The sequence below is a fragment of the Erinaceus europaeus genome, chromosome 17, assembly GCF_950295315.1.
Source record: "Erinaceus europaeus chromosome 17, mEriEur2.1, whole genome shotgun sequence".
NCBI classification, from domain to species: Eukaryota; Metazoa; Chordata; class Mammalia; order Eulipotyphla; family Erinaceidae; genus Erinaceus; species Erinaceus europaeus.
In genome coordinates this window covers 13,063,630-13,087,585 of record NC_080178.1, presented here as the reverse complement: position 1 = coordinate 13,087,585, position 23,956 = coordinate 13,063,630, and the positions used below count along the sequence as shown (strand labels likewise).

The window sequence follows — 23,956 nt, the reverse complement described above, 5'->3', positions numbered from 1 at the left end:
AACTGGTATATTTAAACACATATGTAGTTTTTTATTATTATCTTTATTTATTTATTAAATAGAGACAGCCAGAAATTGGGAGTGAGGGAGACAGAGAGAGAGCGAGACACCTGCAACCCAACCCTGCTTCACAACTGGCAGAGTTTTCCCCCTTCAGGTGTTCAAGCTCCGGGTCCTTGTACATTATAACATATTTTCTCAACCAGATGCACCACCTCCTGGCCCCCCACATGTGCATTTTTGTAGATACCATTCTAATTTGATCCACACATGCTTAGAAATCAAAAGTTGTCCCTATATGGGGCATAGGAATTGAAAAATATGTTTAAAATATCCCATTTTCTCAGTTTAATTAAAATAAATAGCAAGGTGGCAGTAATAAAGATTTATCAGTGTGACAGTAAATATTTTAAACAACAGCAAAATACATATTAGGGTGACTACATCTTAGATAGTGAGACATATATATATATATATATAGTGGATACGTAGTGCAGACATACTCTTCTTGCTATCATATTAGACTTACGTAATCACTGTTATATTAAAATGCAAAGATTATTGAAAACTATACAACAATGGCATTTTAGAAAATTGTCTATATTATTGCTAAATTAAAATGTAATAAAATAGACATGTTAAATTTGTTCCAACTTGGTTTTCTACATAAGACATTCTATCCTCATTTATGTAGCAAAGCAATGTTTTGCTGTAACTAACTGAATGATAGTAAATGCTTTAGAGTCCTAGAATAGTTGATCTTTCTTTCTTCCTTTCTTTCTTTTACTATGTTGTAAACGTGATTCAATAAACCAAGCTTCATAATAAAATTCTACTCATGTCAATCAACATTCATTAATTTTATGTTAAGCTAAAATTGTTAATTTTGGTTGTTTTCACCAGAGCCTCCCTGCTCTGGCTGACCTTTTCAGATAGAGAGAAACACAAGAGAGACAGAAACAGACACCACAGCTCAGAAGCTTGTCCACTCGCCTGAGGGCCGGGTTCAGATGTGGATGTGAACAATATGACTGCACAAGCACTCTCAGGGTGAGCTAGCTCACCGGCCTCAGTCTGTAAATATTGTACCAACTTGTGTTTTATTTCTTTTAGATATACTTTTTGTACAAGACTTACAAGAATATGCTTCAATGGAAATCCAAAGAAACATCTCAGAATTCATCCTCTTAGGACTTTCTGATGACCAGAATATAGAATTATTTTGCTTTGCACTCTTCTTACTCTGTTATATTGCCCTGATGGTTGGAAACCTTCTGATCCTGATTTCTGTTCGATGCAGCTCCCTTTTTAATCAACCCATGTACTATTTCCTCCTGCATTTGTCCTCAATAGACATTTGCTATACCTCCACTGTAACACCCAAACTTATTGCTGACCTGCTAGTGGAGAGAAAGGCCATTTCCTATAGTAACTGCATGTTACAGGTCTTTACCATGCACTTCTTTGGAGGCACTGAAATCTTCATCCTGACCACCATGGCCTATGATCGCTATGTGGCCATCTGCAAACCCCTTCACTACATGCTCATCATGAACAGGACAAGATGCAACCTCCTAATTTTAGCTGCCTGGACTGGTGCGGCCATCCATGCTATCCCTTTGTTCACTATAGCAGTAACTCTACCCTTCTGTGGACCTAATGAAATTGATCATTATTTCTGTGATATCTTCCCTTTGTTGAAAATTGCCTGTATGGACACCTACATTACTGGAGTCCTTGTGATAGCCTTTTCTGGTATGGTTTCCTTGGTTACCTTTGTTGTCTTATTTCTGTCCTATGGGATTATATTATTCACTTTAAGGAATCAGTCAGCTGAGGGGAGACGCAAAGCTCTCTCTACCTGTTGGTCTCATATCACAGTGGTCTTCTTATTTTTCGCACCTCTTATCTTTATCTACCTTAGACCTCCTACGACTTTCCCCGAGGATAAAGTGTTTGCGCTGTTTTATACCATCATTGCTCCTATGTTCAATCCCTTAATCTACACTCTAAGAAATGCTGAGATGAAAAATACCCTGAGGAAAGTTTGGTGTCACTCACTGCTTTCAAAATAAGCATTCAATTAATTTGAAAGAGTCTTTTATGTAATCAGGTTTCTAGGAGAGGGAGTCAGCAGTCAAAAACTACATCATAGATTTTTACATTGCATGACTAGATTGAAAGGGATAAAAGAAACAATACGTCAAATTTAAAGAAACATAAAAAATTCTTGCATACACCATTTTATTGGTAGCTAAGTCAATTTCATGGAGTATTCAGAGGTTTTTCATTTTTGTATTTTATTGTATAGGACAGAGAGAAGTTGAGAGGGGAGGATAAGGAGAGAGAGAAGGAGAGAGAGAGACCTGTAAACCTGTTTCACTGCTCCTGAAGAATCCCCCTGTAGGTGAGGGTCAGGGGCTTTTGTGCATAATAAGTTCTATTAACCAGGTGTGATACTTCTGGGCCACCAAGAAATTCTTTTTTTTTTATTATCTTTTTATTTATTGGATAGAGACAGCCATAAATCGAGAGGGAAGGGGAGACAGATAGAGGGACAGAGAGACACCTGCAGCACTGTTTCATCACTCGCAAAGTTTTCCCCCTGCAGGTGGAGACCAGGGGCTCAAACCCGGGTCCTAGCACACTATATACAACATATCGCTCAACCAGGTGCACCACAACCCCCCCCAAGAAGTTTTATATACCTAAGACCTTCTGCATAAAAAGTCTTCTGAGGAAAGAGAGAGGCAGGCTGGGAGTATGGATTGACCAGTCAACACCCATGTTCAGCAGGGAAGCTATTACAGAAGCCAGACCTTCTCCCTTCTACATCCCACAATGACCTTGGGTCCATATTTCCAGAGGGATAAAGAATAGGAGAGTGGGGTGGTTCCCAGAAGATGGCTGACTAAGGAGCTGCTAGTGGCTTGAGCTCTGACCACATTGACTGGAAACGGTAGGATTTTCTGCCTTTAGTAGGTTAGTCAATAAGAGGTCCTAGTAGTGACACCAAGGAGGTGACTATAACTTAATTTGGGTTAAAAAATAGAGTAGAAAGAAAGGAAAAAAAATTTTTCTTTTAAATTATTATTACCAAAGTGGACCTCCTCCCCCTTCCCCCACCCATAACCAGTCCCTGGGGACCAGCTCCTAGCAGGCTCCCCTGCTGAGCTTCTTTCTTTACCAAGATTCCTGTGCCACCAGGGAGTATAATTCATTCTAAGTCTATTCCCTTCTGAAACCTCTGGCCTTTTTTTCTTTCTAAGTAGCCAATCAGCTGCCTCTGCTCAGGCAGCTCCCCTCCCTCCCTCCCTCCCCCCGACATAGCTAATTAAATAATTAAAAAATAAATAAATAACTCTTTCCTTTCACCGCTCTTTTATTACTGTTCTTTTTCCTATCTTTTTCTTTTTTTTCTTTTTCTCATTCTTGTCATCTTTTCTTCCTTAATCCTACAGCTTTCTGAATTCACTGATACACCTTTGGGAATTATTTTGGGGAAGAAATCTGACTCAGAGTGGACTCTCTCTGAGAGTATCTCTGCTCAACTTCCCTTCCTCCTTTAGCTACCACTAGAATATACAGTGGATAGTAGATTTGCAGAACTGTCTATTCCTCCTATCCTTGTCTAGTTCTGAGGGTTTTTTTTTTTTTCCTTCTTAACAATCAGCTGCCTCTGCTCAGGAGACTTGAGGCAATCTGGGACAGGGTTTTTTACCCTGATCTATTTCATCATTAATACTATATAAAGGCATATATCTTCCCCCCCTCCTTTAGGTTGATCAGAATTAACTCTTAGGGTATCTTTCATTGCTAGGGTAGTGGGCATCTTATCTATTGTGGGAGAAACTTGTCTCGTTACTCCTACCTCCTCTACAGACTCTCCCCTTCTTCCTCCTCCTAGCTAATTAAAAAATAAAATAAAATAAAAAAAAATAAAGTAATCGATTAAAAAAACTTTTCCTTTCACTGATCTTTAATTACAGCTCTTTTTCTTTTGTCTATTCTCTCTCTTGTTTCTCTCTTGTCATACACTTCTTCCTTCCTTCTTTGCCTTTCTGAATTTGTGAATTATTTTGGGGAAGAAATCTGACTCAGTGTGGACTCTCTATGTGTGTATCTCTGCTCTACTTCCCTTTCTCATCTTGTTATGCCTATACAGTGGATATCAGATTTGCATAACTGCCTATTCTTGCTATACCTTCTTTCTTTTCTCTTTCTTCTTCACTTGGACTTGGTTGCTATTTTTTCACGGACTGAAGACATTGTTTGGCTAACTGGTAGTGATTAAACTGCTTCAATATTTCCTTCAGTTGCTATTTTAATTCCTGAGGTTGGTGAGTGCAATTGTCATAAAGGTATTTAGTATAGTGTTGCTTTTACTCAAGACACAGCAACTGAGGAACAACAGAGCATAAAAATAAGAAACACATAAATCAAAAAAATGGGTAGATCAAAAACAAATAAAACTGCTACTCCGATGAATGAAGACAAGAGCCCAGAAGAAACTACAAATCAGCCAGAAGTAACCGTAGATAAGAAAAGTATGCAAGCAATAATAAACTTATTAATCACAGAAATGAAAACAACATTGGAGGAAAGGAATGGCAGTATTAGGGAAACAACAGTTGAGACCCCCAAGGAAAATACTGATTATCTTGAGGCAATTAGAGAGCTGAAAGCTGAAATAGCTGTAATGAAGAATGAAGCTGAGGTAAGGGAAAGCAGACTAACAGAAGCAGAAAACAGAATTAGTCAGACAGAGGATGAGGTAGAGAAAACTAAGAAAGAGGTGAAAGATCTCAAAAAGAGATTGACAGACACTGAAAACAACAACAGAGACATATGGGATGATATCAAAAGAAGTAACATTCGTATAATTGGCCTGCTAGAGGAAGAGGAAGGAAACATTCTAGAGGAAATAATAGAAGAAAACTTCCCAGACCTGAATAACAGAAAGGACATCAATTTCAAGAGGCCCAGAGAGTTCCAAACAGAAAAACGCAGACCTGAAGACACCAAGACACATCATAGTCACAATGAGAAGGAGTAAGGATAAAGATAGGATCCTAAAGGCTGCAAGAGAGAAACAAAAAGTCACAAAAAGTCACAAGCCCATAAGATTATCTGCATACTTCTCCACTAAAACTCTAAAAGCCAGAAGACAATGGCAAGATACCTATAGAGCCCTGAATGAAAAAGGGTTTCAACCAAGGATAATATACCTGCCAGACTTTCATTCAAACTAGATGGAGGGATCAAAACCTTCTTAGACAAACAACAGTTAAAGGAGGCAACCATCACCAAACCAGCCCTGAAAGAGGTTCTAAAAGGCCTCTTACAAAAAGGAACATCACTATAATACTGGCAATATATCAGAGCACACAAAATTTTTTTTTGAACAATGGCACTACAATACATTAAATCCATAATATCAATAAATTTCAATGGCTTAAACTCACCCATCAAAAGGCACAGAGTGAGGGATGGATCAGAACATAACCCAACCATATGCTGCTTGTAAGAATCTGAGCTGTCACAACAAGATAAACACAGACTTAAAGTAAAGGATGGAAAACTATCATACAGGCTAACAGACCACACAAAAGGCAGAAACAGCCATTCTTATCTCAGACACATAGATTTTAAATTAAATAAAGTAATAAAAGATAGGCAAGGACATTACATAATTATCAGAGGATCAATCAGCCAAGAAGACTTAACAATTATTAACATCTACGCACCCAATGAGGGACCATCTAAATACATCAAGCACTTACTGAAAGAATTTCAAAAATATATCAATAGTAATACAATAATGGTGGGAGACTTCAATACCCCACTCTAACACTTAGACAGATCAACAAAGCAGAGAACCAACAAAGATACAAGGGAATTGAATGAAGAGATTGACAGACTAGACCTCTTGGACATTTTCAAAGTCCTTCACCCCAAAAAGCTGGAATACATCTTCTTCTCAAATCCACATAACACATAATCAAGGATAGACTACATGTTAGGCCACAAAGACAACATCAATAAATCCAAGAGCATCGAAATCATCCCAAGTATCTTCTCAGACCACAGTAGAGTAAAACTAACATTTAAAAACAAACAGAAAATTATTAAAGGTAACAGAATTTGGAAACTAAACAAGATACTCCTTAAGAACCACTGGGTCAGAGATTCACTCAAGCAGGAAATTCAAATGTTCCTGGAAACAAATGAAAATGAAGACACAACCTATCAAAATATTTGGGACACAAGTAAAGCAATACTGAGAGGGCAACTTATAGCCATACAATCACATATTAAACACCAAGAAAAAGCTCAAATGAATGACCTTACTGCACACCTCAAGGACTTAGAGGAAAAAGAACAAAGGTACCCTAAAGCAACCAGAAGGACATAAATCACTAAAATTACAGCAGAAAAAACAACATCGAAAATAAAAGAACCATACAAAAGATCAATGAAGCCAAATATTTGGTACTTTGAAAGATTAAACAAAATTGACAAACCCCTAGCCAGACACACCAAACAAAAAAGAGGGAAGACTCAAATTATTAGAATTGTAAACGATGCAGGAGATATCACAACTGACACCACAGAAATCCAGAGAATCATGCAAAACTTCTATGAAGAACTATACACCACCAAGCTAGAGAATCTGGAAGAAATGGAACAATTCCTAGAAGCATATGCCCTTCCAAAAATGAACCAAGAAGAACTACAAAATCTAAATGCACCAATCACAGACAAAGAAATTGAAACAGTTATTAAGACTCTCCCCAAGAACAAAAGTCCTGGCTTCACAAACGAATTCTACAAAACTTTCAGGAAACAGTTAGTACCCATACTTCTTAAGCTTTTCCATAGGATTGAAGAAACAGGAATTCTCCCTTCCACCTTCTATGAATCCAACATCACCCTGATACCAAAAGCTGATAGGGACAGAACAAAAAAGGAAAACTAAAGACCAATATCTTTGATGAACACAGATGCCAAAATATTAAACAAGATCTGGCCAACCGGATACAGCAGCATATCAAAAAGATTGTTCACAACCAAGTGGGATTCATCCCAGGAATGCAAGGCTGGTTCAACATCCGTAAGTCAGTCAATGTCATTCATCACATCAATAAAAGCAAAGCCAAAAACCACTTGATTATCTCAATAGATGCAGAGAAAGCCTTTGACAAAATCCAACACCCATTCATGCTCAAAACACTACAAAAAATGGGAATCAATGGGAAATTCCTCAATATAGTGGAGTCCCACACCTACAGACATCTAATCTTTGATAAAGGGGCCCAAAGCATTAAATGGAAGAAGGAGGCTCTCTTCAATAAATGGTGCTGGGAAAACTGGGTTGTAACATGCAGAAGAATGAAATTGAACCACTTTATCTCACCAGAAACAAAAATCAACTCCAAACGGATCAAAGACCTGGATGTCAGACCAGAAACAATCTAATACTTAGAGGAAAACATTGGTAAAACACTTTCCCACTTACACCTCAAGGACATCTTTGATGAATCAAACACAATTGCAAGGAAGACTAAAGCAGAAACAAACCAATGGGACTACATCAAATTGAAAAGCTTCTGCACATCCAAAGAAACTATTAAACAAACAGAGAGACCCATCACAGAATGGGAGAAGATCTTCACATGCCATACATCAGACAAGAAACTAATCACCAACATATATAAAGAGCTCAGCAAACTTAGCACCAAAAAAGCAAATGACCCCATCCAAAAATGGGCAGAGGATATGAACAAAACATTCACCTCAGAGGAGATCCAAAAGGCTAACAAACATATGAAAAACTGCTCTAGGTCACTGATTGTCAGAGAAATGCAAATTAAGACAACATTGAGATACCACCTCACTCCTGTAAGAATGGCATACATCAAAAAGGACAGCAGCAACAAATGCTGGAGAGGATGTGGGGACAGAGGAACCCTTTTACCTTGCTGGTGGGAATGTAAATTGGTACAGCCTCTGTGGAGCACACTCTGGAAAACTCTCACAAGGCTAGACAAGGACCTTCCATATGATCCAGTAATTCCTCTCCTGGGATTATACCCCAAGGACTCCATAACACCCAACCAAAAAGAGGTGTGTACTCCTCTGTTCATAGCAGCACAATTCATAATAGCTAAAACCTGGAAGCAACCCAGGTGCCCAACAACAGATGAGTGGCTGAGAAAGCTGTGGTATATATACACAATGGAATACTATACAGCTATCAAGAACAATGAACCCACCTTCTCTGACCCATCTTGGACAGAGCTAGAAGGAATTATGTTAAGTGAGCTAAGTCAGAAAGATAAAGATGAGTATGGGATGATCCCACTCATCAACAGAAGTTGACTAAGAAGATCTGAAAGGGAAACTAAAAGCAGGTCCTGACCAAATTGTAAGTAGGGCACCAAAGTAAAAACCCTGTGGTGAGGGGTAGACATGCAGATTCCTGGTACAGTGGGGGGTGGGAGTGTGTGGGAGGGTGGGTCACAGTCTTTTGGTGGTGGGAATGGTGTTTATGTACACTCCTAGTAAAATGTAGTCATATAAGTCACTAGCTAATTAATACAAGAGGGGGAAAATTAATTGTATGTCTCAAAGTTTTTTAAAACACAGACTGAGTCTTTTTAATATATAGGCTATGTATTTGATATGCGGACTCTCTCAAAAGCTTAGACCAAGTAGATCAGAAGCAACCAATAGCACAGCTATATACAAGATACTGGGTACTGTACAGCAAACCCTAACAAAAGGACTTTTCAAAGTTAACCCAATTCCCAAATAATGTGATGATAACATTAACTATCGATTGTCTTTTGGAACCCTAAGACAGCAGGAACCTCCCATCTCCACTATAGAGCCTCTACTTCCCCCAGTCCTAGAACCCTTGGATAGGGCCCAATTTCCCGTATGCCTCTCACAATCCATATCAAATAATATTGCATCTGCTGATAGCAACCTAATCAACACAATGATTGCCACCTCAACATGGTTCACTTCAGACTGTGTCCAGAGATTTCACCTGTGGAATGACAACATTTCAGCTTCATTACTCAGGTGAGACCTTTCCTTTCATAGTATACTCTAATTCCATCCCAGGTGGTTCACTTCCTAACAAAGTCCCAAGACCTAGATATACACCAGTTTCTGTGAGAGAGAGCGTATGTTCACACGTATCCATAAACTACTGCAAAATATATACCAGAAAGCAGAAGTACACTAGAGTTTGCAGTGAGCACCCCACTAACACTTCCTCTCCACTATTCCAAGCTTTGGGTCCATGATTGCTCAACAATTTGTTTGGCCTTTTATGTTTTTTTTTCTTTTTATATTAAGAAAGATTAATTAACAAAACTATAGGGTAGAAGGGGTACAACTCCACACAATTCCCACCACCCAATCTCCATTTCCCACCCCCTCCCCTGATAGCTTTCCCATTCTCTATCCCTCTGGGAGCATGGACCCAGGGTCATTGTGGGTTGCAGAAGGTGTAAGGTCTGGCTTCTGTAATTGCTTTCCCACTGAACATGGGCGTTGACTGGTCGGTCCATACTCCCAGTCTGCCTCTCTCTTTCCCTAGTAGGTTGGGTCTCTGGGGAAGCGGAGCTCCAGGACACATTGGTGGGGTCTTCAGTCCAGGGAATCCTGGCTGGCATCCTGATGACATCTGGAACCTGGTGAATGAAAAGAGAGTTAAGCCAAACAAAGCCAAACAAATTGTTGAGCAATCATGGACCCAAAGCTTGGAATAGTGGAGAGGAAGTGTTAGGGAGGTACTCACTGCAAACTCTAGTGTACTTCTGCTCAGGTATATATTTTGCAGTAGTTTATGGATACGTGTGAACATATGCTCTCTCTCACAGAAACTGGTGTATATCTAGGTTTTGGGACTTTGTTAGAAAGTGAACCACCTGAGATGGAATTAGAGTATACTATTCCAGTTTTAGGTCCATGATTGCTCAACAATATGTTTGGCTTTGTATGTTAACTCTCTTTTCAGCCACCAGGTGCCAAATGCCATCAGGATGCTGGCCAGGCTTCCTTGGACTTAGTACTCCACCAATGTGTCCTGGAGCTTCGCTTCCCCACAGACCCACCCTACTAGGGAAAGAGAGGCAGGCTGGGAGTATGGACTGACCAGCAATGCCCATGTTCATCAGGGAAGCAATTACAGAAGCCAGAACTTCCACATTCTGCAACCCTCAATGACCCTGGGTCCATGCTCCCAGAGGGATAGAGCGTGGGAAAGCTATCAGGGGAGGGAGTGGGATATGGACATTCTGTGGTGGGAATTGTGTGGAGTTGTGCCCCTCCTACCCTATGATTTTGTCAATTTATCCTTTCTTAAATAAAAAAAAAGAATAGGAAAGCTATCAGGGAAGAGGATGGGATACAGAGATCTGGTGGTGGGAACTGTGTGGAGTTGAACCCCTCTTATCCTATGGCTTTGTTAATGTCTCCTTTTTAAATAAAAATAAATAAATAAATAAAAAGTCTACTAGATTAATGAATACTATTTTAATTGGTGACCTGTAAATTAATTTTAGATATTCTTATTATAAAATATAGTTTAAGGGGTATACAGAGTAATGCCTGTTTCTGATTATAGTCAGGAATTGAGTATAAAATGAAAACAAATAAGTGGCATATTTATATAGCTTTCACACATACATTAAGTACGCACTTGTGCAACAAAGAAGTGTTTACAATAGAATATATTTTAAAATTAATTCTAAAGTCAGTCCTCTTGATCTCCCACTGAAATAAAAAGACATAATAAAATCTGTAACTTAGAATGCTGAAAACAAAGTTATTGTTATTTACTTGGCAGGAATTTAGTAGAATTTCTTGTCAAAGTAAATGTAGTAAAGTGTGATAGCTACCAGACTAAAATTGGTAATGAAGTATATAATTTCAGAAATAAAGCCAGATTATTCCTGGTGTTATGAAGGAAAAAATGCAAACTCTCCAGACCCTTGGCTAAAGAGAAATGGAGAAATGGAAAGAGATACAGAGAGTATGATGTTAGCTCTGAGCCCTCTCAGATCACCTTTTTAAAAATATTATTTTATTTTATTTTGATTATTATTATTATTTTTACCTCCAGGGTTATTGCCAGGGCTCGGTGCCTGGAGTCCACATCCACAACTGCTCCTGTAGGCTATTTTTCCCTCTTTTATTGCCCTTGTTGTTTATCACTGTTGTTACTGCTATCATTGTTGCTGGATAGGACAGAGAGAAATGGAGAGAGGAGGGGGAGACAGAGGGGGGGGAAAGATAGACACCTACAGACCTACTTCACTGCCTGTGAAGTGACTCCCCTGCAGGTGGGGAGTCAGGGGCTCGAACTGGGATCCTTAAGCCGGTCCTTGTGTTTTGTGCCGGGTGTGCTTAATCTGATGAGCTACCGCCTGACTCTCAGGACAGTGATTCTTAACATCTGAGAGCAGCAGTTCCACTCCCTGCCCTCCCCAGGTCTAACTACTCTGACACCTTCTCTTTAATTACTTGGCTAAATACACAAGCCTGTTTTCTCCAATAAAAAGAGTGAATTCCTGTGCAGCAAGATAAATGCAAACTCTCCACATCCTTGGTCAAAGAGAACTTGACTCATGTCCCCTTTCAATGGGCAAAACTCTGCTCCTGCAGTATGAATTTTCCATTTTTCTAGCACTGAGAAATCCCCAAGGATGAAACATTTTTAAGATGTTGTTTATTACTGATCAAACATAAAAAGGCTGAGAGGGACAGAGACACACAGAGGGATAATCAGAGCATTTCTTGCTCAGACAAAGGTCAGAGAAACACAGACATCTGCATCCAAGGCGCTGGACTCTGACCAATCTCCTGTGACACCAGAGAGATTTGTAACAATGGGGGCTGGGGTGGGGAGCAGCTCATTTCCTTCCTGGGTCAACAGCTTCAAGGAACTGAATCCCTTTGAAGGGTTCCAGATGGTGTGTTTCTCCACCCTGAACCCAGGCACTATGTACAGCTTTGAAACTTTGATGCAGTTTCTGACTGCTGGCCCAATGACAAACACTAGCGTTGTTCCTCATTCTAGCAGCTCAATCCCAGGCATCACCTATGAAGGTTCCTGTATATGTGCTTTCCTCCTTTTGTCTACTCATCTCTCTCTGTGCTTTTTCCCCTTTCTCTTCCTTTCTTCATTTCTCCTCCTTCTCCCTTCTTCTTCTCCTCCTCCTCCTCCTCCTTCTTCCTTTAAACCAGAGCACTAATCAGCTCTGTCTTGTGGTGGTGTGGGGCATCAAACCAGGGACTTCAGAGCGTCAGGAATGAGAGTGTCTTTGCATCACCATTCTGGTACTTACTAAAACGCCTTTTCTAGTTTGGATACCACTAGGTTGATTGCTTGAGGCTCTGTGCCAACACTAGGAATCTAGGGATGCCAGCTGCTATTCTGCCCACCGCCCCTCCCATTTGCTCTTTCTCTTTGTGATAAAAGTACACTGAGAAATTGAGAGGGGATGGAGAGAATAGAAAGGTGCGGAGAAAGATAGACACCCACAAAGCTGCCTCAACTTTCCTCCCCCTGCAGGTGGGGAACTGAGCTTTAACCCTGATCCTTGTGCATGGAAATCTCGGAACAACACGTTAGTCACTGCCCAGAACCCCCCACACAGGTGTTCAAATCACTTTTTTTTTCTGGAATGGGGTTGGAATAGTGCAGGAAACAGAAAGGGATTGACCCATGGCACAGATACAGGGGAGCAAAGGTAGAGCTTTAGGACCTTTCTGTCTCTGTGGCCACCCCACCATGCCAGGGAATCTTGCCATGCAAGCCTGTTGCTCTCCTGCCTCTCTAGTTCATGGAAAGGAAGTTTCCAAGAACAGATCCTGTGAACAAACTGTAAACACCCTTCCCAAATCAACAACTGGTCCAGACCAGGGGGAAGTCCTATGGGAGCAAAGCCTGCGCAGCAGGGGCCTTGCTGTGTTATGTCGCCTCCTTGTGGACACTGAGCAGAATGCATTTTACTGGAGACTAGACCCAACCAAAGAGCTCCCGTGTTTCTCTGAATATAGTCTTCATTTTCTTTTCTTGACACAGATCCAGGAAGAAAAACACACAGAGAAACACCAGAACACTGCTCAGCTCAAGATAAAGTAGTGGCATGGATTGAAACATTGTTCTTGAAGCCACAGGCATGAAAGTCTTAGGCAGAACTCCTAAGATAACCTCCTAAGCCCAAGGTCTTCTTAATTTAAATATTTGTAATTTACTTTATCATTATACTTCACTATGGAGAAAGAGAAAAAAGAGAGACAGAGAAGACAGAGATAAGAGTATGATGCTAACTACTGAGCCATCTCAGACTGCCAGTCCTCTTTTAAAATATTTTTATTTTACTTTGTTAATCGGTTTAGTAATGAGAGATAGGTTTAAAGAGAGAAAGAGGGTAACTACTAGGCAGTCACTTCCACCCAAACTTTCCTTTTATATTTACTACTTTACCATATTTCATTTTACTGTCATGTTTAGTAGAAAGAGTTAGAGATACAGACAGAAAGATATAGAGAAGGTGAGATGGTCAGGAATAGATATCATAATGTTGATGAAGAGACTCTCAGACCTCAGACCTGAAGCTCTGAGGTTCCTACCTGACAATGAGGCAGGGTGAGCCAGGCTTCTGTGTAACAATATCAGAGTGTGACAGCAAAGCACTGCTCAGACTTATGCTGGAGAGCTGGGGAATTCAACCTGAAACCTAGAAACCTCAGGCATGAAAGCTTTTTACATAACCTTTAAGCTATCTCCCCAGCCCCCAAGGGCTCCTTTCAACATGAGCCTACAGGCTACTAAATCAGGCCAAGAATGGAACAGACATCCAGATAGCTTAGTATAGGACAGTGATGCATATACCTGAGAGCCCATTTCCATTCCCTGCTCTTCGAAGGACTAACTGTTGTAACTCCCTCTCTTTACTTAATTGGCTAAATACACACACCTGTTTTCTCCCATTGAAACTAGTAAATTCCTTTGAAAAACTCCACACCCCTGGTCAAAGAGGAGAACTTGACTCATGTCAGTGGGCAAAACTCTGCTCCTGCAGTATGGACTTTTCTTTTTCTAGCACTGAGCAATTCCCAAGTCAGTGTGATTTCTATTTTTGATTTATTTTTTTCAAAATGGCATCAATTTAGGATGTAACATTTTCAAGATGTTATTTATTACCTATCAAACATGAAAAGGAAGAGAAAGAGACACACACAGAGAGATATTTAGAGCATTTCTTGCTCAGACAAAGGTCAGAGAAATTCAGACATCACCACCCAAGGCGCTGTGCTCTGGCCAATCTCCTGGGACACCAGAAACCTTTGTCTCAATGAGGGGGACAGCTCGGAGTCTTCTTGGTCATCAGCTGCAAGGGTAGGAGCCCTCTTGATGGATTCCTGCTGGTGTGACCTCCACCCTGACCCCAGGCACTGTGCACAGCATTGCAACATTGATGTAGTTTCTGATTTCTGGCCCAATGAGGAACACCGGCCATGTCCTTCATTCTAGCAGTTCAATTGCCAGCACCACCTATGAGAGTTCCAGCATAGGTATTTTCCCTCTACTTTCTATTTCTTTTTTTAAAAAATTATTTCTTTATTGGGGGATTAATGTTGTACAGTAGACAGTGAATACAGTAGTTTGTACATACATAACATTTCCCAGTTTTCCACATACAATACAACCCCCACTAAGTCCTTCTCTGCCATCCTGGCTCAGGGCCTGATGTCTCCCCCCACTTATTTTATCTCTTCTTGTTTGTACTTTGTTTTTATTATTAATCGCAGCCCTTTTGTTGCATTTTTTAATTCGTGAAATATTTTTTCTAATTTCCTTATTGGGTGATTAATGGTTTAGAGTTGCCAATAAAATACAGTAGTTTTTCTACTATAAAATTTCTCAATTTTCCACATAATAATTCAACCACTTCTAGGTCTTACTCTGCCATCATGTTCCAGGACCTAAACCCGCCACCCCACCCCAGAGTCTTTTACTTTGGTGCAATACACCATTGTTTGTACTTTAGTCCCCATTTCTTTCTTTCTTTCCCCCCCTTTTTTATTTTATTTTCTGCCCTAGTTTTACTGTTGTAGTTTTTATTGATATCATTGTTGTTGGAAAGGACAGAGAAAAGGAGAGAGGAGGGGGAGACAGAGAGCGGGAAAGATAGACACCTGCAGACCTGCTTCACCGCTTGTGAAGTGACTTCCCTGCAGGTGGGGAGCCAGGGGTTCAAACTGGGATCCTTACACCGGTCCTTGCACTTTGTGCTACCTGCACTTAACCCAATGTGCTACCTCCCAGCTCCCTTTTATTTTATTTTTTAACTGAATCACTGATCAGCAGACTTATGGTGGTAAAGGGCACTGAACCTGGGACTGCAGGTCCTCAAGCATGAAAGTGTCTTTTCACCATCATTCTGGTATCTACCTCCACCCCCTTTTTTAGTTTGGATAGCACTATGTTGATTGCCTGGGGCTGTGTGCCAGCATTAGGAATCCAGGGTTTTCAGCAGCATTCCCTTCCAGCCCCCAAACCCCACTGTTCTGTCTCCTCTCTCTCTCTAATTCCTGGGAAGCTTTGGAGAAGAAATCCTATGAACAGACTGGAAAAACCCTGCCCAAATCAACAACTAGTCCAGACCAATGGGCGATACAGGGAAAGCAAGACCCATCAAGCAGGTGCTCTGCTGTGTCGCCGCCTTGTGGACACAGGGAAGAATGCACCTGAAGGGAGACTAGATCCAACCAAAGGGCTCCCATATTTCTTGGACTATCGCCTTCATCTTCTTTTCCTGACACAGATCCAAGGAGAAAACCACACAGAAACACCACAACACTGCTCAGCTCAAGTGACGCATATGGTGACGCATATTTAAACTGGTTCTTGAAGCCACAATGAAAATCTTTGGCAGAACTCCTAAGATAGCTCCTAAGCACTAGGTCTTATTTTAAATATTTGTATTTTATATTATTGTTATATTTAACTATGAGAGATGAGAGAGAGAAAGAGAGATACTGAGATACTAGCAAATGAGGTGTCTCACAGCCCAGGTCTTCTTTTAAAAATATTTTTATTTTATTTTATTAATATTTTTAGTAACAAGAGATAGGTTTAAAGAGAGAAAGATGATAACTACTAGGGAGTCACTTCTACCCAAGTTATCCAGTTTTATTTACCTTTTTATCAGATTTTATTTTAATGTTATCTTTAGTAAGGAATGTTAAGAGATACAGAGAGAAAGATATTAAGAGAGTGAGGTGTGCAGGGGTAGACTTCCTTCAACATGAGCCCACAGATGACTGAATTATGTCAATAATGGAACAGCTGGCCAGATGCTTCAATGTAGGTCAGGGATTCTTACTTCTGACAGCCCCCTCCCTTCCCAGGACTAAGTGCTATGATCCTCCCCCCTTTCTTTACTTACTTAAATACACAAACCTGTTTTCCCCTGTAAAAAAAGATTAACTTCATGTGCAGCACAGCAAATGCAAACTCTTCACATCGTTGGCCACAGGGGAGACTCATTCCACTGCACTGCCCCTGGAAGTGCTTAAAATTCTGCTTCTACTATATAGATTTTCCACTTTCCCAGCAATCAGCAATCCCCAAGCCAGTGTGATTTCGATCTCTCTTGCCCTATCTGATTTTTTTTTCAAATTGGCATCAATTTAGGATGAAATATTTTCAAGATGCTATTTATTACCTATCATACACCAACTGGGAGCTGGGTGCTGGGAGAGAGAGAAAGAGAGAGACTGGGAGAGAAAGAGAGAGAGAGAGAGAGAGAGAGAGAGAGAGCTATTCAGGCATCTCTTGCTTATACAAATGTGAGAGGAACTCAGACATCACTATCCAAGGCCCTGTGCACTGGATCACCTCCTAGACGCCTCTCAGAAACTTTTGTTAACAGTGGTGGGGGGGGAGCTCAGAGCCTTCCTGGGTCAACAACCGGAAAAGAATGAATCCTGTTGAAGGCTTCCAGCTGGTGAGACCTCAGGACATAGCACTGACACTTTGATGCAATTTCTGATTGCCGGCCCAAAGACAGGCACCAGCCTTGTCCTTCATTACTACAGGTTCAGTTCCAAGCACCACTTATGAGTGTTCCTGCATATGTGCTTCCCCATTTTCTAGTATGTTACTTCTCTCTCCTTTTCTGAGCTTTCCCTCACTTATGTTTTTTTTTTTTTTTTAAACTAGAGCACTGATCAGCTCTGGCTTATGGTGGTGTAGGACACTGAACCTGGGATTTCAGAGCGTCAGGCATGAGAGTGTCTTTGCGTCACCATTTTGGTATTTGCCCCTGTCCCCTTTTCTAGTTTGGATAACACTAGGTTGATTGCCTGAGGCTCTGTCCCAGCACAGGGATTCCAGTGCTGGGCAATTTACCCCTAACTTGTTCCTTTTAGTTCTTTCACTTTGATTTGAAACTACATGGAGAAATTGAGAGGGGAGGGAGATATAGAAAGGTGTGGAGAGAGACCTCTGCAGACCTGCCTCACCTCTCCTCTTTCTGCCTGTTAGGAAATGGGCTCCAACCCTGGTCCTTGTGCATGCAAGTCTCGAACTCTAGTGGGTTCATCATGGCCAAGCATCCCAGCACTTGTGCTCAAATTGCTTTTTTCCTGGAAGGAGGCTGGATCAGTGCAGGAAACAGAAAGAGATTGACCCATGATACAGAGAGAGGGGAAGCCAAGGCAGAGCTTCAGGACCCTTCTGTCTCTGTGGCCACCCCACCAGGAGAGGCAACCTGGCACATCAGGCATACAAGCCTGTGCTCTGCCCAGTGAACCCTTTTTCTTGCTTCTTCCTAGCCCTGGGGAAGGAGGCTTAGGAGACCAGATGCTGTGAACAGACTACAAACACCCTGCCAAATCAACCAGTCCAGAGGAGTAGGTGGTCCAATGAGAGCAAGGCCCACCTAGCTGGTCCCCTGTTGGATTATGTTGCCACCTTGTGGACAGAGAGCAGAATGCACTTCACAGGAGACAAGACCTAAGCAAAGGGCTCCCGTATTTCTCTGAATATAGTCTTCATTTTCTTTTTCTGACACAGATCCAGGGAGAAAAGACACACAGAGAAACACACGCACTCTGCTCAGCTCAAGATAAGATGATGACACAGATTGAAACTGAATTCTTTATGCCACACCCATAAAGGCCTTTGGCAGAACGCCTAAGATATCTCCTAAACCCAAGGTCTTAATTTAAATATCTGTATTTTATTGTATTATTATAATTTTCTATGGAGAAAGAAAGAAAGATGGAGAAGACTAAGAGGGAGAGTGAGAAAGAGAGAGAGAATGATGCTAGCTGCTGAGTCATCTCAGACTGCCAGTCTTCTTTTTAAAATATTTTTATTTTACTTTGTTAATATTTTTAGTAATGAGAGATAGGTTTAAAGAGAGAAAGAGGATAACTACTAAGCAGTCACTTCCACCCAAACACTCCTTTTATATTTAATATTTTACCCTATTTTTAGTAAGGAGAGTTAGAGATATAGAGAGATAGATACAGAGAGATTGAGATGGGCAGGGGTAGATATCATAATGCTGATGCAAAGAGACCCTCATACTTGAAGCTCTGCGGTGCATCCCACCTCTCCATGAAGCAGGGATGAGCACTGCTTGGGTAAAAAATATATATCAGGGTGTTGGGTGGTAGCACAGCGGGATAAACACACATGGCACTAAGCACAAGGACCACCGTAAGGATCCTGGTTCAAGCCCAAGCTCCCCACCTACAGGGGAGTCACTTTACAGGTGGTGAAGGAGGTCTGGAGGTGTCTGTCTTTCTCTCCCTCTCTCTGTCTTCCCCTCCTCTCTCTATTTCTCTCTGTCCTAACAACGACAACATCAATAACAACAACAATAACTACAATAACAATAAAAAAACAAGGTCAACAAAGGGAAAATAAATAAAATATTTGGTATCTGATATATATATGAGTGAGAACGGAGCACTGCTCAGCTCAGACTTATGCTGGAGAGCTGGGGACTTGACCTGAAGCCTTGAAACTTCAGGCATAAAAGCTTTTTACATAACCTTTAAATTACCTCCCCAGCCCCCAAGGGCTTCTTTCAACATGAGTCCAAAGATTATTGAATCGGGCGAAGAATGGAGCAGCCTGCTAGATGGCCTAATCTAGGACAGTGGTTCTTAAACTCGAGAGCTGTAGTTTCCTTCCCAGCCCTAACTATCCTGACCCCACTCTCTTTTCACTTGGCTAAATACACAAACCTATTTACCCCTGTGCAGCCAGGCAAATGCAAACTCTCCTCATGCCTGGACAAAGAGAATTTGACTCCTATCCCCTTTCAGTGGGCATAACTCTGCTGTTGTAGTATGGATTTTCCATTTTCCTAGCACTGAACAATCCCCAAGTCACATGGTTTTTATCTATCTTTGATGCTGAGGAATAATTCTGATGCTGAGGAATAATTCTGATGCAGTCTCAGCCCCCAGGTTTTACCACGCCCGGCAATGCCCCCTTCAACCAATCCTGCCCCCACACGGCACCCCTGGTTATTGCTCAATAAAAGCCTCCTCACTCCCCCCCCCCCCCCTGGGCTCTCGGCTCCCTCTCTCGCTGGGCTCCTTCGGGTCGTGCTCTCTCTCTCTGCGTGGTGAGGTAGTAGGGACGGCCATTGTCGGCTGACTCCACGTGGCCTGAGCCACCCTCCCATCCTATCATAAAGATTTGTGTACTCCACTTGTTCCAGACCTCCTCTCTCTCTCTTCTCTGCGATGCAGCCTGGCAACAACAACAACATATCTTTTTTTTTTTTTTCAAATTGGCATCAATTTAGGTTGCAATATTTTAAAGATGCTATTTATTACTGAAAAACATGAAAAGGAAGTGAGACAAAGGCAGAGAAACAGAGCGTCACAGAGAGAGAGGGGGGGTTCAGAGAATTTCTTGCTCAGACAAAGATGAAAGAAACTCAGACATCACCACCACTCAAGGCCCTGTGCACAGGCTGATCTTCTGGAATACCAGGGACCTTTGTATCGATGAGGGGGACAGCTCAGAGCCTTCCTGGGTTAGCAGCTACATAGGAATGAATCCCCTTGAAGGATTCCAGCTGGTGTGACCTCCACCCTGACCCCAGGCACTGTGCACAGCTTGGAAACTTTGATGCAGCTTCTGATTGCTGGCCCAAAGATAGACACAAGCCTTGTTCTTCATTCTACAGGTTTAATCCCAAGCACCACTTATGAGTGTTTCTGAATATGTGCTTTTCCCCATTTTCTAGTCTGTCATCTCTCTCTCTCTCTCTCTAGTCTGTTTGTCTCTCTCTCATCTTGTCTGTATTTTTTCTCCCTTCTGCTTATTTATTTATTTTTTTAACCAGAGCACTGATCAGCTCTGGCTTACGGTGGTGTAGGATATTGAGCCTGGGATTTCAGAGCGTCAGGAATGAGAGTGTCTTTGCATCACCATTCTGGTATCTGCCCTGTCCCCTTTTCTAGTTTGGATACCACTAGGTTGATTGCTTGAGGCCAGCACTAGGACTCACTAGAAAGTGCAAGCCTGGTGCTCTGCCCAGTGAGCCCTGTCTCCTGCCTCTCTCTAGTTTGGGGAAGGAAGCCTCCAAGAACAGATCCTATGAACACACTGTAAACACCCTGTCAAATATACAGCTAGTCCAGACCAAGAGGCAGTCTAGAGGGAGCAAAGCCTACCCAGCAGGGACCTTGCTGTGTTATGTCGCCTCCTTGTGGACACTGAGCAGACTGCACCTCACTGGAGTCTGGACCCAACCAAAGGGCTCCCATATTTCTCTGAATATAATCTTTATTTTCTTTTCCTGACAGATCCAGGAAGAAAAACACACAGAGAAACACCAGAACACCGCTCAGCTCATGATAAGGTGGTGAGTCAGATTGAAACTGGGTTCTTAAAGACACAGGCAAGAAAGTCTTTGGCAGAACTCTTAAGACAGCTCCTAAGCCCAAGGTCTTCTTTTAAATATTTGTATTTTATTGTATTATTATGTTTAGCTGGGGGGAGAAGATGGAAAGAGAAAGATACAGAGAAAGTGATGGTAGCTACTGAGCTGACTCACAGCCCAGGTCTTCTTAAAATATTTTTATTTTACTTTACTTTGTTAATATTTTTAGTAATGAAAGATAAATTTGAAGAGAGAAAGATACTATCTATTAGGCATTCACTTCCACCCAATTTCTCCCTTTTTATTTACTATTTTACCAGAGGCATATGTCATAATGCTGATGTAAAGAGACTCTCATACCTGAAGCTCTGAGGTTCCTCTCTCACCATGTTTCGGGACTGAGCAAAACTCTGGTGTAAACACAAACCAACAAAAACAATGCTGGCTTGGATACAATAAAAGGCATTCAAGACTTTAATAACTAGATGGAAGTCTAAGCCTGTCAAAGAAAGGACTGTAAAAACTGGAAAAGGGCAAGAGATTGACTCCCTTAATCATGTCCATTTTGAACGATAGCAGTCCACCTAACTACCTGAGGTCCTAAGAAGAGAATCCTTTGATTTCCACACATAAATGCTATAGGCCTAGATTCTATGTGATCCTTCAGATTACTGGAAATGTCCTCATAAGCCTTTTTGTGGACCTCCCTAGGACTTTACCTTCTCTATAAGATCACAGTGGTAGGGGCTGCTCCATTTTGTGAAAGAAGGCTGGGTTATATCCTCCTCTACCACTTGAGGAAGACTGGTCCCATAATTAATACAACTCAGAAGGTTGCCAGCTGTACCCATGAACTATGAGCTTAGACTGCCAGGGACTGAAGTGGAAAATTTCTAATTGGTCAGGGACATAATCATTTCTCAAATTGTTGAGCAAATCAAAGCAGATTTAACTGCATCATAGCAAATCACACTGTTGGGAATTTTCTGTGCCCTGGGGGAAACTGAAAGGCAATTAGTTCAAGACCTTCCAGGGAAAATCCTTAAATTCTAGTTGAAATTCAAGGAGGCACCTATTTCTTTATTAATTTCTTCTATGACCATGTTGAAGGCAGTGCAGGAGAAGCAGTGGGCAATAGTTTCTACCTTATTTTGCAGAAACGTTATTCCTCTCAATGTCAGATGGAGAAGTAAAACTTGGGAACAGTGTTCAATTTTGGGCCAGCTACTGAATGGACTTTTCTCCATAGAGAATAGACCTCTGTCAATGGAATGTTCAAGAAACTGACTTATGGTGGGATACAAAATTTCTTTACTGCTTTTTCAGGAAGAACTTTAAGTTGTGATTTAGGAATAAAGCCTATGAGTGCTATAGTCCAGGCTGAGGCGATGCATGTGTCTATCACGTCTTTGTGTACATGTGGATCCAAATTATTTGTTGTTATGGGGGTTATAGTGTTTCTCAAATTAGTGCTGAAGTAATATATGAGTAGAATCAGTAGGGCAATGACTGAGATAACACCAAACAGTCAGTATATTATAATTAATAGCATGCAAAGGAGGTACAGGGAGATTTAGAAAAACTAACATTTCAATTAAATTAAGACTTCCTTTAGTGTTTCACTTCTAAATAAAATTCAAATTAGTTAGAAATTCAACACACTCACTGAGATACATTTGAACATATATCAAAAGATGTTCTCCATTGGCATTCATTTATTCTCTTTAGTGCTTATTATTTATGTTACTTGCCACTAACATTCAAAGCCTCTACCCATCAGAGATTTTTAGGTTAAAAAGGAATATTTTCTGTAACTATATGGCCATTGTTATTCCAGTGCTGTTGACAATTTTCAATTATTTATATCTAAAATGGCATTTCACATTCAAATGCACATAAAACAAACAAATAAACAAACAAAAAAAAACAGCCAAGTAGACTTGAGTGGATATGAAGAGTAAATGTAACCAAAGTTACAGAATGTCTTGCATTTAAAAAGGGCCACTTGATTATCCTAGTGAGCTCTGGCATTAGAGGCATTATAATTATGCTTCTGATTTGGTACGGGTATTGAAAAGCAGGAGCTCTTTGCCTTAGATATGATTTTTATCTTGTTCTTAAAGTGAACTACCTTGCAAAAAAACAAAAATTGATGTTCGGAAGAGCAATTAGGAAAGAAAATGAAATGTTCTTCAGACTTCTTAAATGTGAAATATTATAAATGAGACATTTAGATGAATCAGTACAACTATATGGAGGGGAGAGAAATGGATCTGAAATCTAGAACAATGTAATTAAGAAATTCTTGGGTAGAGAAATGCTTTGTTATACACAAAATTTATAAATCTTCTATTGTTTAAAATTAAAAGTAATAGTGGAAATTGTAAGTACTATTGTAATTAGGGCTTATAGGAGTCACAATGATGATGAATTACTGCTAGTTCCTCATGAAGATGAATATTACATACGCTATGAGATTAAAATAATAATCTATATTATGTTCAGAAGGAACAGTTTGTACAATTATGAGAATAAATTATATGATTATCAAGATATAATTATTAAACACTAACTTAAAATCAAATTTAAGCTGAATTTATTTTGTTTTCTGTAGATAAGGTGGCTTTTTTGATCAAGATGTCATGCAAGATTAGTCTCCATCCCATGCTCATGGTCAGCTCATGGTCGTAACATTTACTCTCAGTCCTTCCTTTAGAAATAGAGTGTGACTCCAGAATTCTTCTCACAAGTTCATTTAATCAATCCAGTAAAATAGACAGGAATAAAATAGGAATAGACAGGTGACAAGAAAGATCTCAGGGTGGAGAGAAGAAGGAAGACTGTTTATGTGTGCTTCTAGGGGCTTCATGGCATTTGTTATTTTTAGTTCAGCTTCATAGCTAACATGCCAGTGGACTAAAAATATTCTCTAGGAAGATGTAGTCAGATTTTAAATGACAATTTATTTCTCTTTTAATTTTTTAAAAATATTTCTTTTCCCTTTTGCC

General features: G+C 40.6%; 1 protein-coding gene across 1 annotated transcript; it reads left to right on the top strand.

Annotated features, from left to right (window-relative positions):
- The first annotated feature begins 1,151 nt into the window (after positions 1-1,151).
- LOC103109967 (olfactory receptor 4P4-like) lies at positions 1,152-2,075 on the top strand. The gene has a single exon (XM_007519110.1). It carries the CDS (start codon positions 1,152-1,154, stop codon positions 2,073-2,075), a length of 924 nt encoding a protein of 307 aa, XP_007519172.1.
- The last annotated feature ends 21,881 nt before the right edge of the window (positions 2,076-23,956 follow it).

Bases quoted from the DNA above. Each gene is read 5' to 3' on its own strand.
- LOC103109967 (XM_007519110.1), top strand. From the start codon at position 1,152: ATGGAAATCCAAAGAAACATCTCAGAATTCATCCTCTTAGGACTTTCT.